This window comes from Perognathus longimembris, chromosome 11 (genome assembly GCF_023159225.1).
Source record: "Perognathus longimembris pacificus isolate PPM17 chromosome 11, ASM2315922v1, whole genome shotgun sequence".
Classification (NCBI taxonomy): domain Eukaryota; kingdom Metazoa; phylum Chordata; class Mammalia; order Rodentia; family Heteromyidae; genus Perognathus; species Perognathus longimembris.
The window spans coordinates 21,897,940-21,915,362 of record NC_063171.1 but is presented as its reverse complement, the minus strand read 5'-3'; the positions used below and the strand labels follow the sequence as shown (position 1 = coordinate 21,915,362).

General features: G+C 38.3%; 1 protein-coding gene across 1 annotated transcript in view; it reads right to left on the bottom strand.

Moving 5' to 3' along the window:
- Window positions 1-473: 473 nt before the first annotated feature.
- Acbd6 (acyl-CoA binding domain containing 6) overlaps window positions 474-17,423 on the bottom strand; it is a 155,969-nt gene continuing 139,019 nt past the window's right edge. Inside the window, exons 7-8 of the mRNA XM_048356489.1 lie at window positions 13,219-13,249; window positions 474-761 (exon numbers count right to left, since the gene is read on the bottom strand). Coding sequence (XP_048212446.1) covers window positions 607-761; window positions 13,219-13,249 — 186 coding nt within the window. The 3' untranslated portion in view covers window positions 474-606. The remainder of the gene's footprint in view (window positions 762-13,218; window positions 13,250-17,423) is intronic.

The window sequence follows — 17,423 nt, the reverse complement described above, 5'->3', positions numbered from 1 at the left end:
TTCCTGGGGTTGGCTTTGAACCATGAACCTCAGATCTCAGACTTCCCAACAGCCAGGACTATAGGCATGAGCCACCAGTGCCTGGTACTGCTTTTGTTTTCTTAACACTCTTTTTTCTTATTGTCAAGTTTGGTTGTCAAAAGGACAGATATTTTAGCTACCTATTCAGACTAGCTGTACAGAATGCTATAGTCATCTGATCTCCCCACATTGTGATTTCACAAAACTTCTCTAATTGTCAGTGTAGTGCTGATGAGCACATTTTGCTTCTGTATGTTTTTTTTTAAGCAGCCATGTTTAATATTATGAAATATGATGTGTCTGCTCCTTTCCCCACCCTCTAGAGCAGTGATAAATTTGAGAGCATGCTCAGCAGATTCTGATTATATTATGCACAGTACACATGTTCATCACCAAAACTGTACTCCTCAGAATGTATGCATGCACAATGAATTGCTGAGACTTCAAAATTTCAGTTCCTCAGAACCAATTTTATTAGTCAATGCATACCAAAGATACATGGTAAAAGAAGTATTATTTTTACAGGTTTTTCTTCCATCCCTGAAGCCCTCTCCTATCACAGACTGTGGTTTTCCAGTCTTTTGATTAAGCCTTGCTAGCTGTATACCGCTGCAGCACCAAAGAAACTGCTTTGCAGCCTGTCACCTCTTCTGGGAGACAGCCATCTTGGTCTCGGAGAGTGGGGTCAGCGCCAGATTGGAGCAGTAGCTCCACAATATCCAAAAATTCACAGGCAGCAGCTGAAAGGAAAATTGACAAATATAAAAAGTTTATAGTGAGACAGAGAAATGATTCCACTTGAGCAGGAAAGGCAAGTTCTGAGCAATAGGATGACTGACTAGTGAGCAGCTAGCAATAGTAGCTTAAGGATGATCAGGCCTTGTAATGAGAACTGTGGCTCATCACTGGATTTTGAAGTCTTACAAAAATCAAATTTACTTTTTCAGTTGCTTAAAAACAGAAATATACATCACAAATACACATTCATATATACATATACAGACAAACATACATACATATAAGTTGTGAGGCTTGTTGACTATTCTTTAAGGATAGAATGATGGTAAAGAATAAAAAAATACATCATCTAAGTATACTTTATGTTGAATTTTGTTTCCAAATGATAGGTGTGCTGGCCATGTCAAAAGGCTATAAGTGTTTTATTAGAAAAAACACTTTTTTTTGCTTTTTAGGATGGGGTAAATGTTTTTACTAACTGAGCTTTAAAAATAGGAGAAACAGCTGGTCTATTAATTGGATCCATTGCTCTGTAAAACTTTAATAAAGTAGAAATATTAGCACTGGCAAGTGTAAGACACAGGGAAGAGAAAATGGCCTGTAGATATTAAGACTTTTACAAAGGTGGCATGGCATTCCACAGAATGGACAAAGAGACCAAATGATAGGGCTGAGAATTAGATAGGGCATCTATTCTGCACAATTATAGAACTTTGACTAAGACAAAGCTGACATCAATCAGTGAAGAACAAAGGCCTAGTAATCACATGGGCTGGAAAGGCAAAAAAATACATTTCACACAAAGTTAAACATAAATGGTAGTTGGCTAAAAAATGTGCAAACACTTTACTAATCAGAGAAATGAAAATTAAAACTACAAGACATCATTTAATACCCAGCTGAATTTGTTAAAATCTTTGATAATGTGAAATACTGACGAAGCCTAGAGCATAGGAAACTCCACTTCAGATTTGTAGGAGTACACATTGGTGTATAGTTGCTTTAGACAATAATTTGGCATTACAGGTTAAACCTGAACAAACATAAGATTCTCCTAGTTTTATGCTCTACAGAACATCCTCTGCATGAGTTCTCCAGGAGATATTTATAATAGACCTCAAATGTAAACAGCCCAAATGCCCCCAAATGGTAACTGCTTGTACAGAGAAGTCCCATACAACATTGAAAACTCATTGATTTATAATGTGGGATAATGCCAATTTCTGGTGCTAGGGGAGGGCCACATGGGAGAGAGGCATACACGAGGGCTACAAGGGTAATTACTGGTCATATTCTATTTCTTTTTTTTTGGCCAGTCCTGGGCCTTGGACTCAGGGCCTGAGCACCATCCCTGGCTTCTTCCCGCTCAAGGCTAGCACTCTGCCACCTGAGCCACAGCGCCCCTTCTGACCGTTTTCCATATATGTGGTGCTGGGGAATCGAACCGAGAGCTTCATGTGTAGGAGGCAAGCACTCTTGCCACTAGGCCATATTCCCAGCCCCATATTCTATTTCTTAAGCTAGATGGTAGGTACATTTTTAAAGCTTTTACATTATAGCTGCTGAGTTCTAATAACTTACTGAAGATTTCTGCATCTATGTTCATATAGTTTTCTTTTTCTTCAATGCTTTATATGTTAGCAAGGCAATGCTGGCTTTATGTTGCAAAGTATTCTTTCTTCTTTAAATATTTAATAGAACTCATCATCAGAAGCAATGAAGACTTGTAAATGTTACTGTGGAGTTTTGAGTGACCAATTCAATCTCTTCAATAGATATAGGGCCATCCAGATTTCTGTTTCCTTTTTGAGCGAGGACTTTTTGTTTTTTTGCCAGTCCTGGGGCTGACACTAAGCCACATTCCCAGCCCAGAGATGACTTTGGTAGTGCATATCTTCCAAAAATTTGTCTCTTTATATGAGTTTACATTTGTGAAGGAGGTTTTTAAAATTTTTATTTAAGACAGTTCAAATTTCTGCTTCTCAGGACGTAATTTTTTTTCTTTTTAATTGAAATAATTTTGTACTATTTAGCCTAGGCTGTCCAGTCTTCCCTGCTTCTGTCTCCCATGTGAGAGTTATAGGAATATAGTATTATGCCTGGCTTGTGGAGTTTTTGTTAATTTTATTATTTATTTTTTAATAGTCCATGGTATGGTCTACCTCATGGAACATGGCAAAAGTCTGGTGTGCACTTAAAATAACATGTATCAGGCTGGGAATATGGCCTAGTGGTACAGTGCTTGCCTTGTATACATGGAACCCTGGGTTTGATTCCTCAGCACCACATATAAAGAAAAGCCAGAAGTGGTGCTGTGGTTCAAGTGGGAGAGTGTTAGCCTTGAGCAAAAAGAAGCAAGGAAAGTGCTCAGGCCCTGAGTTCAGGCCCCAGGACTGGAAAAAAAAATAACATGTATCGTTTATTAGATATAGTGTTCTATTAAAATTACATGAAGGTATAGTCTTATACAACAAACCTGTTATATCCTTGAATTTTTGTCCACTTGCTCTGTCAACCTTATTCACTGCTTGATAAAAGTTTTCTTCTTGCTTTTTTTGTGTTCTATAATTTTTGACTGAATGTAGGGCAGCAGAACCTGAAGCAACCACCCCTCCACCACCCCGCCACCATGGGTCTGGCTTTAGTGTGAGTTTTGGGCCAATTTAGTTAGTACTTGAACTCAGCTTGGGGTTGATACTGCTATAGGTAACTTTAGGGCAGCATAGTCTTCAAATTTTTCCATGCTTAGCATAGGATCAGTATTCTTCTTTAACCCTTGGCTTTTAGCAGTCTCTGTATGTATGAGCCACAGAGGAAGTCTCTCTATGCTTTTGCTTTCCTCCATCAGCAAACCTCTGTTGCTTACTATTCATGGTAGGAATGGGATGTGAGAGTTTTTCTTTCCCCCCACTGTACTGGTCTTAGTCCTCAAAGGTGGGGATTTTTCAGTGGCTCCTTCACTTCTCTACCATCCCTCAAGCATTAGGAAGGAGAGAGGGAGAAAGGGAGAGGGGTGAAGAGAGAGAAGGAGGGAGAGGCAGAAAGGGACAGGGAGAGAGAGAGACAGAAAGAGAGGGGACGGGGAGAAGGGAAAGGGAAAAGGTGGGGGGAGGAGAAAAGCAGAGGGGACAGAGAGGAGAGAAGAGACGAGGGGAGGGTACAGGAGAAAGAGAAGGGAGAGAGAGAGAGGAGGAGAGAAGAGAGAAAGGACTAGAGAGAGGAAGAGACAGGAGAGTGGGGAGAGGAGAGTGGAGAAGGGGGGGGGAGAGGAAAGGGAGGGGGAGGAGAGAGGTGTTTGGGGCTGTAGAGCTTTCTGCCCTGCCCCCTAGTGGTAGGGACTCGAACCAGTACTGGCCAAGAGATAGGAAGAAAGGACAAAAGAATTTGTTTCCTCAGTGGCTTAAGGATTTGTATAAAGTATGGGTGAAAGATTTACAATATAGTTATTATAGTTAATAGTAATGTACTATATTTTTGAAGTGCCTAAGAGAGTTGATTTTAAGTACTGTCACCACACATAAAAAGCATGTGAATTAATAATGCATGCATGATATGTCTATACTTGAAAGCATCATGTATATGATATGTACAATTTTTATAAGTCAAAAATTATTTTTTAAGGCCAAGAATAGTGTTTCATACCTGTAATCCAGCATTTAGTAGGTGGTGACAGCGGAATCATACATTCTAGGCCAATCTGGGTTATATAGTGAGACCTTGTCTCAAAGTATAATAATAGTGGTAAAATAAAAATAAAAATTGAAAAGCTCTTTTTTTCAGAGAGCAGGAAAACTAAGGGTTCCATGACTGTGTTACTGAGGAGGGTTCTCTTTTTGATTTCTCATAAATTCCAGTTAATGAAAAACGTACGCTGAGTGAGGACTACTCTGGCTGGGTCTCAGGCTTCTAGTTATGTTATGGTAGCTCACTTTAGAATGTATTATTGTTAGCTATTTACAAAAATCTACTTTTTTGTTGATTTTTTGCTTGAACTCAGGGCCTGGGTTCCTAAGTTTCTTTTGCTCAAGGCTAGTACTCTGCCACTTGAGCCACAGCACCACTTCTGGCTTTTTCCGTTTATGTGGTACTTAGGAATTGAACCCAGGGCTTCATGCATGCTAGACAAGCACTCTACCGCTAAGCCACATTCCCAGCCTAAAAACCGATTTTCATGGTGGCTTCCTTGGCAGGTGTTCTTCCAAGGCAAAAATAGTTTGTTGGTCTTTCTAGGGTTCTGCCACTTTTTGGGGGCCTTGTAATCTCTGTTCTCTTAGGAGTTCATAAAAAGTTAAGATTTTTGTAGCTTGTTAGTGTGTGGGCCAAGTTCTCTTACTGTTTCTCCTACATCTTAAGTGGAAGTAAAACTCTCCAAGAATCTGTTTTTCAATGATTTACTTGTAAAAAAATTTCTTCTTTTGCTCTCTGTCACTACTTTGGTAAAAGATGAAGTGTTTTGCTGGCTTCTCTGGCCATCTTCCAAGTGGGTGCCTCCAGCTGAGTGCTTGCTGGCTATATGCTGTGAAACAGGCAAGAGAAAAACAGTAGAAAGCAGCTGTGGTGGGTTATAAATTTAGAGTAGCTTTGGTGATTGTTTATATTAGGTATCCCAATGAGTTTAGGCACCAAGCTGTGTAGTCCCCAAATACACAGGCCTCAGAAGTGGAGGGCAGACATCTTCTGAGGTAAAATTAGATCACTTGAGAACCCGATCTCTGCTTTCACTGGTATGGGATTTCTTAGATGGTTACTAGGACTATAAATGTGAAACTACTATCTGATAAATGAGAGAAAAGCAGGACTTGCCCATTTCAGTCCTGTGACAACTGTGGACTGGCTGAGAGAGTATATTTGGACAGTGCTTGTATAACAATTTTCTAGCTTGACAGATCTGAATGAAATTTTAGCTGAAGTTTAGCTATAAAGTGAAATTTATATTTGGAATTAAGAGCTGCAAAAGAGTACTTCAAAGCAAGGGATATCATATTTATATTAAAGGAATTTTATTAACAAGTGCTTGGGTTTATGTAAAGGTCGACCCACATGCAAATGTAAACAAGCAGGATGTTGTAGTACAGACAAAAAAAAAAGAGACACTGACTTGAATGATGGGGTCCCTACTTTTAAGCCATACCAGTGAATCTTACTCTGCTAGGAGGTAGGCACATGCAGTACCTGTGAGAAATTGGTCCACAAAAACGTTCAACAAATGATTGTTGGAAAATGCACTTAGTACCTCCAGTTAGATAGTGAGCTACTTGAGTATATACTCTTTTGTATTCTTCTCTTCATTCAGCACAGTGCTAACAACTTGACATTTGCTCAACTATGTTAATTGATTTCTCTGCATCCTCAGTGAAGTACAAGTCACAAAGTAGAGTTGTATTTCAGAAATGCAAAAGCTGCATACCCCCTTAAATCAAAGGCAAAGATGATGAGAGAGGGATGAGAAGGAAAGAGTGCTAACATTTCACCAAATTAATGAGGAAATATATCGGTGCCCACATGTGCTGGGAAATACAAAACCAGTCATAAGCCCATCTCAGAAAAGCTTGAGCAGGTCTACAGGGAGTAGTCCAGTTGCTGAATTTATGGTACCCTGGGAACCTCTATTTGTCAAGTGCCATAGAGTCAGCCCTGACACTGGCACAGGTGAAGATGAATTCTCATTCACAGCAGTGAGCCTTCTGACTCCATTAATCCTCAGGGTTTTGATGATGAATTTCTTTCTTTTTTATTTTATTTATTTTCACTCTAATGCCTCCTCCCACTGCCCTGTAAGTGTAGAGGGAACAGAACAGATGGTGCTTTACGTGGAAGACCAAGGGCTCGTGAGGATACAAAGCCTGCCCACTCTGTAATCACATGACCAAACGTGTAAGAAAAAGCCTTGATTTCCCTTGGGAGACACACATGCAATGATATTAGTATTCCCAGTGGAGGAAGAGGAGGGGAAGACTAACAGGCCATTTTTAAGGAAGACCACACTTATACCAATATACACATCAGCAAAGACCATGTTTAATCACAAAATAACATGTAGGCTAGTATCTGAAGATTCAAAACGCTTAGATAAAGCACAGGCAAATAAGAGTTTAAATATGCTACTGTGTAAAAACCATTAGAATGAATAAGGACATGTGGTAGTACAATGCTGGCCTCTAGTTAACCTGTGATTGGCTCTGACCCAGTTTTAATCCAAAGAAACCAGGATTTACAACCTGCTTAAGGATGGAGTTTGACAACTGATCTAATCAGAAGAGCTGTCAACACAAGGACAGCTGTCAAGCGGAGCCGTAATTCATAAAAAATAATAGCTAAGCCCCCAAAGACCTCCCCGATACTGTCTGCACTCACTGGATTTAACTATACTTCCAGTTTTATGAAAGTTCCAAGACTGGGTAAGGATCTTAAAATCAAATTAAATGAATGAACTATTGAGTATCTCCTAAGGAAGAATTAAATGGTATTAAATGACTAAATGGATAAAATATGCCCACAGAATATGTGGCATATAATAGATGCCACGGCTCCAGTCTGGCATTTTGCTGGTTATTTTGGAGAGAATCTCCTGGCCTGGACTGGCTCCAAACTGTGATCCTCAAGGTCTCAGCCCCCTGAGTAGCTAGGAATATAGATTTAAGCCATGGTCATTCAGCTCATTATTCTATTTTCATATATGCATAAAAGTATTTCCTCTCCATTAACCCTTCCCTGATATCTATTCTTGAGCAGAGCCTGTTTTACTCTCTTGTAATCACTTTTTTCTAAGATATTGTTGGTGTATTTTACCAAGCAAGTGAGTATTCAATAAATATTTGTTGAATGGATAAAGCATAATTAAAAAATAGAGAATTGGCAGGGTGGAATACTCATATAACCCTAGCTTTTGGAGTCTAAGGAAGGAGGATTAGAATTTGAGTGAGGCCAATATGGGCTACATAGTGAGACTCTGTCCTTGAGGCAACTCATTCACTCCCCAAAACTAACCATGGTATAGTTCAAGCTTGTAATCAGTAATCCTGGCTACTAGAGAGGCAGAGATCAGGGGACGGAGGTTTGAGGTCAGCCCTGCCATAAAAGTTTGAAAGACTATCTCAACAAATGGCTGGACTCAGTGATGTATGTTTGCTCATCCACCTGCAAGGAAAGCACAAAGGCTGGATGTAGTGGTATAAACCTGTCATACTCAGCAGGCAAGAACAAACAGGAAGATCACAGCCCAGGCTAGGTTGGGCATACTGTGATACTTTACCTCAAAAATAACTAAAGCAAAATGAGCTGAAGGCATGGCTCAAATGGCAGAGTGCCTGCCTGCCTAGCAAGCCCAAGCCTTGAGTTCAATTCCAAGTACTGTTCCTCTCCCAAATAAAATTCCAAAAGGATAAATATAATTACAGGACAAAAGAACCCCCACACCCATGGTAAGTTTTTAAATTCACATAGGAAATAAATACACACAACTCAAAAATATAGAAATTAGCAAAGAAGTTGACAGGAAAAAGCTTTTATATTATTGCTGTATTGTTCCACGGCTTCTTTTTCCTTAGGCAACCAATATTACTGGCCTTTTGTATATCTGTCCAGGGATATCTTCCATACCCATTAGTGAATATGTATATAGTCATAGTAACTCACTATGTATATATTGTTCTATGTCTTAATTCTTTTAATCAGTAATATATCTTAGAGATTTTTTTCAATGTCACTACACAGAAAATATAACTTATTTTGAAAACAGTCAGAAAGGGCTTAAAAAAATACCTACTCTGTCCAGGCAATGGAAATGAGGTTTTTTTTCCTTTGTTGCTGTTTGTATTTTCTTTTCTTTTTGTCTTGTTTGTTCAATTATCTGTCTTTGGGAGGGTAAGGGGAGGCACAGAAATGGAAGGACAATGGGTAAACAAATGCATAGTGGTACTTACTAGACACTATGTTGGAAATGAACTATACAACTTGTGGGTAGGAATGGGAAGGAAAACTGGGAGAGTGAGGGAAGGAGTGATATTGTACAGAAAGAAATGTGCTTTTTATCTGACATATCAATTGTACTCCCTCTATAATCACCTTTTTATTTTATTTTAATTTTTTTGCCAGTCCTGGGCCTTGGACTCAGGGCCTGAGCACTGTCCCTGGCTTCTTTTTGCTCAAGGCTAGCACTCTACCACTTGAGCCACAGTGCCACTTCTGGACGTTTTCTATATATGTGGTGCTGGGGAATCGAACCCAGAGCTTCATGTATACGAGGCAAGCACTCTTGCCACTAGGCCATATTCCCAGCTCCTACAATCACCTTTTTAATAACAATAAAAACATTAAAAACCTTACTCTGTTGCTATCTACAAATGCATTTTACATATATCAAACTTAAATGGACATGTTCCAACATCCATAAAGTCATTTCCCCCTTGTGGTTAGCTAGGAATGACAGAATGACTCATCTAGATTCTCATGGGCACATACTCTCTGGTTTAGCTATTGTGACACTTTCTGGAATGAAGAAGTAAAAGAAAACACACCATGTACCACAGAGAAGGCATTAAAAAATGTCTAAATGAAGGAAAGAAGGAAAGGTATGAAATAAGAAATGACTCTAGAACATGTGGGTGCAATGGTAGGGATTTGACTTTGTAAGCAAAGAGGTGACCTCCAGACCTTACAACTCATATTTGGAGTAAGAGGAAGTAGACTTCTTGAAGCAAGGTGTCAGGAGAAAAAAGTAGCCCTGGATTTTGTGCTGAAGGCCTCACAATCAGTGAGTTTCTTTTCTGATTCTGTGACTCACTGACTTATGCCTGTTTATCTCAGAATACCATCACAGATGTGGGGGTGGCTGAGAAATATTTCCTTCAGAGTCAAAGCTTAAGGTTTATAACAGACAGCTTTTTGTAATGTTAGAAGAGCTACGTGACAGATATACCACAAAAACAAGTTTGAAGAATGAGTTCTATGGAAGGTGGTCTGGAAGGGTCTCATGTCTAGTAAATCTAGAGATGTGGGTTTGAATTTATGGTTCTTCCAAGCAAGTTTATTAATTCCCTTAGGTTTTGGTTTCCTGATTTATAAAATGGAAACAACAATATCTACTTTATAGACAGCTGTTTATAGACAGAAGCCTAAAGATTAGTCTATACTATATTGTATTTATACATTTTTTTGTGGTGCATGCTTGAATCTTGGGTCCCTAGTCATGTACATACACATTTTACATACATGTTTTAATAGTTCTTTAAAGCAGTTGCTATTTCACATATATACACACACATCTATATCTCTCACATATGGTAACATTACCATTAATATATTAATAGTAATGTAAAATTAGTATTTTAGATGTTTACATGTTGCTAATGGGAAATTGCATCTAAATATTTTAATCTTAATTTTCTTGATATTGTTTGCAGATAGTTCTCCAAGTGTCTCTCATGTTTCTGTTTATTTTATGAGCAGAAGTGCCAGCAGCTTTTGTTCTAGACTATCTTTCCAAAGATGTTTGCATATTAAACAGCCTTAATCAATTAAGAGATAATGTTTCCAGCGAGGCACTGGTGGCTCACATCTCTAATCCTAGCTACTCAGTAGGCTGAGATCTGAGGAAGCTAGCCTGGGCAGCAAAGTATATGAGACTCTTATCTCTAACAAAGCACCAAAAGTTAGAAGTGAAAGTGTGGCTCAAGTGGTAGAGAATCTGCATACATACACATAAAAGAGATAGTGTTTCTGTCCAGAATAGAAGCAGGCTTCTCTATTGACTAGCATAATAAAAATACATCCTGTAGGGCAAGAGTCAGGCAGGTTTCTTGCAGCTCACGATGAAAGATTGGTGTTCCCTAGAATTAGAATTCCTAAACTACAACACATGTGTGGAGTCTACCTGAGTCTCTTTGTATCACTCCTGTGGGACTTTGGATGCAAATGACAAAAAAAAAAAAAAAAAAAGCTCATTTGGCTTGTTGTAAGATAGAGAATAAGGTTTTAGTGTCTGATCCAAGAATTTTTCTCCCTTGCCAACAACCATGAAGCCAGGTTGGGCTAATTTGATTGCTGGCAAGTAGGTGTAACTTAGACTATTAATGCTTGATATGTAAGAGATGAGGTTAAGCATCATTTTTTGTTGTTCATGGTCTTCTCATTTGTTAATTGATCACTGATTTTTTTTGGGGGGGTATTTTTCTAATGAGTTGTTACTGTCATTAACTGAGTAGATGCCATCTTTATATTGTACAAACTAAGCCTATGTAGATTATTTGAATTATAAATATTTTCTTGTCTTTAGCTTGCACTTCTATTTTGCTTATACTATTTTCTGTTTTATAGAAGTTTGAAACATAGTCAAGTTACCATAATTTATAGTGTGTACTTTTTGTGCACTGGCAAGAAACATTTCTTATTCAATATTTTTTAAAAAAGTTTAACTTTTTTCTTTTTTAACTTCAATCTATTGCAAATTGATTTATGTGTGTGGTAAATTGTCCTGGTTATCTGTTGTTGCATAACATGCCACTCAAAACCTAGTGGTTTACCCTTTTCTATTGAAATGGAGTATGACAAATGTTTTGCCTAAGTCCATCCTGAACTACAACTTCAGCCTCCGGAGTAGATAATAAGCACGAGTGATGCCTAGATTACAAAGCATGAGCCACTGCACCCAGTTTTATAGCTTTCTTTTAAAAATACATTAATGAATTTCATCTGCTAACACTTTCATGAGGATATCTGCACCTATGTTCAACAGTGAGTCTGATTTCTCCCTCCCTCTCTTCCTTCTTTCCTTCCTCATTTCCTTTTCCTTCTTTCTATTGTGTGCCAGTCCTGGGGCTTGAATCTCAGGGTCTGGGGCTTGAATCTCAGGGCCTGGGTGTTGTCCCTTGAGCTTTTTTGTTCAAGGCTACTACCTCTATTACTTGAGTTAAAGCTCCATTTCTGGCTTTTAGTGGTTATTTGGAGACAGGAGTCTCATGGATTTTCCTGCCTGGGTTGGCTTTGAACCGCAATCCTCAGATCTAAGCCTCCTGAGTAGCTAGGATTACAGCTGTTAGCCAGTAGCTTCCAGAACAAGTTTTATCTTGGTAGTTTAAGTAACTAGGTTGTAATAGAGAAACGTCATAAAATAATTGGGGCAGACTTTTACTAGCATTTCAACCTTCATTTTTATGTTGATTTATATCAGTAGCATTAGAACTAGTCCTACAGTTTAGATAGTAGGTAACCTAATGAGAGTTCTGATAACCAAAGAAATGCTAAGCAGTGAATAAAGATATCCAAGGGCATCTGAGCCACTTGGTACTAAATGGTAGAATAAGATGGTCACGACTGATAAATGGCCTAGAATATTCCTTCCCAAAATGTGTGAAGATGGTTCATCTTTAGTCTGGTTTAAATATTGATGGCTTTTATAGTATTTAACCAAGACATTCAAGACTTTGCAATTCATGATATACTAGAATATCTTTTATTTCACTGAATTTATTCAATTACTAAGAGCCACAGTAGTACTTCTATAATTTTTATCGTTTTATAAATGGTTTAAAGATTACTTAAGCCAGGCTAATTAGTAAGTAGGGAAAATATGTTAAAGTCAATTTTTTTCCCTTTACTTCAGTTATTGTAGTTTCCTCTTGTCTACAGGCATGTATTTCAAAGCTCTCCAGTAGATTCCTGAAACCTCAGATCATATCAAATCCTATATATGTACACTTTTTCCTAATATACATACCTATGGCAAAGCTTAATTTATAAATTAGGAATAGTAAGAGATTAACAGCAATAACTGATAAAGCATAACAATATTATAAAGAAGTTATACAAATCTCCAAGTATCTTATTACCCTGTACTCATCATTTATCTTGTGATGATATGAAATGACACAATGCCTGTATGATAAGATATAGGAATGCCCTAGATACTGTGATATATATTAGACTACTATTAAACGGTCAATTGAACACAAGCATTGTGATCAGCTGATCTTATTAACTGAGACCGCTACTAGGTAACAAATGTGTAAATGTAGCATGAATGGACTGACAAAGGAATGATTCATCTTCAAGGCTGGTAGAGAAGAATGGTGTAGAATTTCATCATCCTACTTAGAACAGAGTGGTATTTAAAATTATTTATGTAATTTTTAGAACATTTAATATTTTTGGACCACAGTTGATCAAGGGTAGCTAAAACTGTAAAAATAAAAGCAACTTACAGATAAAGGGCTACTGTACATAAAAGGAAGTATCTCATAGGAGAGATACAAATTCTACAGTGATAATGATTGGCATTTTAGATGTCACTAACAACATCAATCATAAAACAATGAATTTTCAACAGGGGAATGAAGGAATCTCCATTTCTGATGATGGTACAGAAATGCTTAATTTACTATGACTGCATCTGTAAGGATTTTAACAGGTCATCAATAGAAATTATTTCTGCTAGGTTGGATAAAATCGAGACAAATATCTTACCATAATGAAGAGCTGTTTGGCCTTCATTGTCCTGTAAAAAAAACAAATAATACATTATAAAAGTGTACAAAAGGGGGCTGGGAATATATTAGCCTATTGGCAAGAGTGCTTGCCTCATATACATGAAGCCCTGGGTTCGATTTCTCAGCACCACATATATAGAAAATGGCCAGAAGTGGCGCTGTGGCTCAAGTGGCAGAGTGCTAGCCTTGAGCAAAAAGAAGCCAGGGACAGTGCTCAGGCTCTGAGTCCAAGGCCCAGGACTGGCAAAAAGAAAAAAAAAATGTTTTCTGCCTGGTCTCACTTTAGACCTCAATCCTTAGATCTCAGTCTACTACATAGTAATTAGGATTATAGGTGTGAATCACTGGCAGTTGGATTATTTTCTTTTGATCACATTTACCAATAAACGCTAAGTACATATTCTCCAGCCCAATTTCTAATGAGAAATGTATTGTGAATTCCCATAATGTCCCAGTCATGGTGGTTCCAAGCACTGGCAACACAGACAACATATCTGAGGTTATAAATCTTATATTATAGGGGAGCAGCAGTAAATAAATATATTTACTAATAAGCAGTGAGCTGGGCACTATGATATGTGCCTGTAGTTCTAACTACTTGGGAGCAGAGGCAGGAAAATCACTTGAGCCCATGATTTCAAGACCAGCCTAGGCAACATAGGAGACTTTATCTTAAACAGAACTGAAAAACAACACTCAGTGGTGAATGCACTGTAAGAAAACAACAAAAATAAGAGTAAGGTACTCGAGTAGTGTGAGGTGCTATTTTAGTGAAAGCAGGGGAACAACAAAGTTTTTAAGAGCTATGTAACTCAAACAGCAGATCACAGAATCTGTTACCATCTTGAACTTGAAGAAGCAAGTCTGTTACCAAAGCCATGACTAAAAATTAGTTTTCTCTCAAGATTTTTCAAATTGGAGCCATGGGATAGGACTGTATATATAAGAAGGTCCTTTACTTTGCACAAAACTAAAGAGTACAGTGAAAAAAGTCAGAAACCAAAAGAACAAACATATGATTCCACTATATGATATACCCAGAGAAATCAAATTCATAGAGAAAGAAAGTAAAATAGTTAACAGAGTGGGCAGGGTAGGAGGAAGCATGGAAATGAGTTAGTTTAACCAACGCAAAGTTTCAGTTGTAGATAGGATGATAGTGATGGTTACATAACAGTACAAATGCATAAAATGTTACTGAACTGTACGTTCAAAAAGGATAAATTCTGTTGAGTATATTTTATCATAAGAACAACTAAAAGATATAAATTCTAAACTGCAACATTCACTTGGGAAAAACCCCTTTGCAGTAGGAGAGAATAGAACATTTACAAAGAACCAAGTAGTGGTAAGAAATAGAGACTGGTTTTTCATCTTTCCAGCTATATCTCTGTCTTTCATAGGTAAACCAACAAATAGTCCCTAGGCAAATGTAATCTTTTTGTCACCTGCAAGCACAGAACACAGCCCAATTTTATGACTTAATTTTTGCTCATATATCTCCCAATTAATTGACTGCCAATTCCCAGTAAGAATACTAATCTGGACTCACATAGCTATAGAAATGCTCTTGATCTAACTGAAAAAAAAAACTACCCTCCAATTTTTCAAAGATAATATTATGTCTTCTCTTATGTTTCAAATTTTGACTTTTTTTTGGTGCTGGTTCTGGGACTTGAAAACAGGGCCTGGGTGCTCTTCCTGAGCTTTTTTCAAGGTTAGTGTTCTATCACTTGAACCACAGCCTCATTCCTGGCTTTTTGGTGCTTAATTGGAGATAGGAGTCGCAAGGACTTTCCTGCCCTGGCTGGCTTTGAACCACAATCCTCAGATCTCAGACTCCTGAGATTACATTAGGATTATAAAGTGTGAGCACAGGTTCCTGGCTTTGATATTTGTGATAATTGAAATGAGAACTATTGTGGAAACATCAGGAACTTTGATCTTATGCCATAAACAAGTTGGTTTATTAGTTGAGGACATGGATTCTGCCAAAAGCCATGTGAACTTGTTAGAGGGCTCTAGCTTCAGATGACTTTCAGCCCTAGGCAATGCCTTATGCAGATGCCAGCCTCACCCCCGCCCCCCGTTATATATAGCATATACACACATACATATATCTCTGTGTGTGTGTGTGTGTGTGTGTGTGTGTGTGTGTGTAATAGACATGGAGATACCATGCTTTCAAATTGTCTTCTATAACAGAAAACTTTTGAGTGTTACTGGATTTCTTTATGAACTAATGACTGATGCTTTAATTTATTTCACATTTGAACCACCATCTCTATTAAAGCTTGTTGTAAAGATGTAGTTTAAAAAGTAATATAGGGCATGAGGGACAAGGTAACAAACAGTACAAGAAATGTATCCAATGCCCAACGTATGAAACTGTAACCTCTCTGTACATCAGTTCGATAATAAAAATTTGAGAAAAAAAATAAAAATAAAAAGTAATATAGGGTTGCATAGAGGGTTTGGATTTTTCCATGACATGGCTAATGAGAAAAATTTTTTCCCTATCCAGTAATTTGACCCTTAAAATACAAATTTTGTTTAAAAATAGTTGTTCTGGTGGCTCATGCCTGTATTCTTAGCTACTCAGGAGGCTGAGATCTGAGGATCATGGTTCAAAGCTAGCCCAGGCAGGGAAGTCCATAGACTCTTATCTCCAATAAACTACTTTAAAAAAAAGAGCCAGACATGGAGCTGTGGCTCAACAGATAGGAAAAAGAAGCTGAGGGGTAGTTCCCAGGCCCTGAGTTCAAGCCCCAGAACTGGTGCAAAAAATAAAAGTGTTTCTAGTAAATACATAGAAGGAAAGCACTCAAACAAACTGGTTGCAAATAATTTAAAGTAGTGATAAAATTATGAGTTAATAAATGTAGTTTTGAGCAAGTTTAAATATTATATCTGGGCTGGGGATATAGCCTAGTGGCAAGAGTGCCTGCCTCGGATACACGAGGCCCTAGGTTCGATTCCCCAGCACCACATATACAGAAAACGGCCAGAAGCGGCGCTGTGGCTCAAGTGGCAGAGTGCTAGCCTTGAGCAAAAAGAAGCCAGGGACAGTGCTCAGGCCCTGAGTCCAAGGCCCAGGACTTGTGTATGTGTAGTTTCTATTATTGATGATGTTTTGTATCACCTTCCTATGTTTGTACCTACACTATCTCTGTAATCTTATCTGAGTATATTGGAAACCGTGTTTACTGGTATTGGAAGTAGGAAATTCAAAGGGAATACCAAATTCGAGAGACACAGGGTAAAAAAAGAGAAATAACTACAAAAGCAATACTTGCAAAACTGTTTGGTGTAAGTGAACTGAACACCTGGGGGGGGGTAAGGAAAGGGGGGGAGGGAGGGGGGCATGAGGGACAAGGCAACAAACAGTACAAGAAATGTATCCAATGCCCAACGTATGATACTGTAACCTCTCTGTACGTCAGTTTGATAATAAAAATTTGAGAAAAAAAATTATATCTATGGTTAGAATGTATTACGCCGCTCTACAGGCACTTTGACTAAACGGATAATAACTAAAACAATTTAGAAGTTTGAAAAAGTCATACAGCAGTTTTTGAAGTCATTTGCTAGATAAATGTCCATCAGCTGAAGGTTCTAGGCTAACTTCTTTTGGGGAAAAATGACAATTCTCATTTTTTTTTTCTAACAAAAAGATGAATTTATTGGGGAAGTAAAAAGTGAACAAAAAGTGAACCGACTGGCTTTGGTCGCAGCCCAGACTCAGGAACTGAAACTGCCGACCACATGTGCAGGATCAGGGCCCAGACTCAGGAGCTGGAACCACCCGCACGTGTGCAGCCCAGACTCAGGAGCTGGAACTGCGTGCCCATGTGACCTTCCAGCCTGGTTATAAGGCAAACATCAGAGCCAAACTTGCCACACGCAGGCGGCCAATGAGGATACAATACTTACAGAGCACGCTAGGCCGCACACAGGTGGCAAATAGAGTTACAGTCTATCTCATAGTATCTATTTGAACCAACCTATCATTCTAGTTAGAATTGGCACATGGATTTGGCGGGGCTTACATGATGCAGGTGGATACGCCTACTCATAGGAGGGCACAGGTTTAACCTTGAATGTTGACAATTCTCATTTTGGATTGGCAGTTTTAGAGAATGAGGCAGTTTATGCCAGCAGATTTTTTTGTTTGTTTGGTCA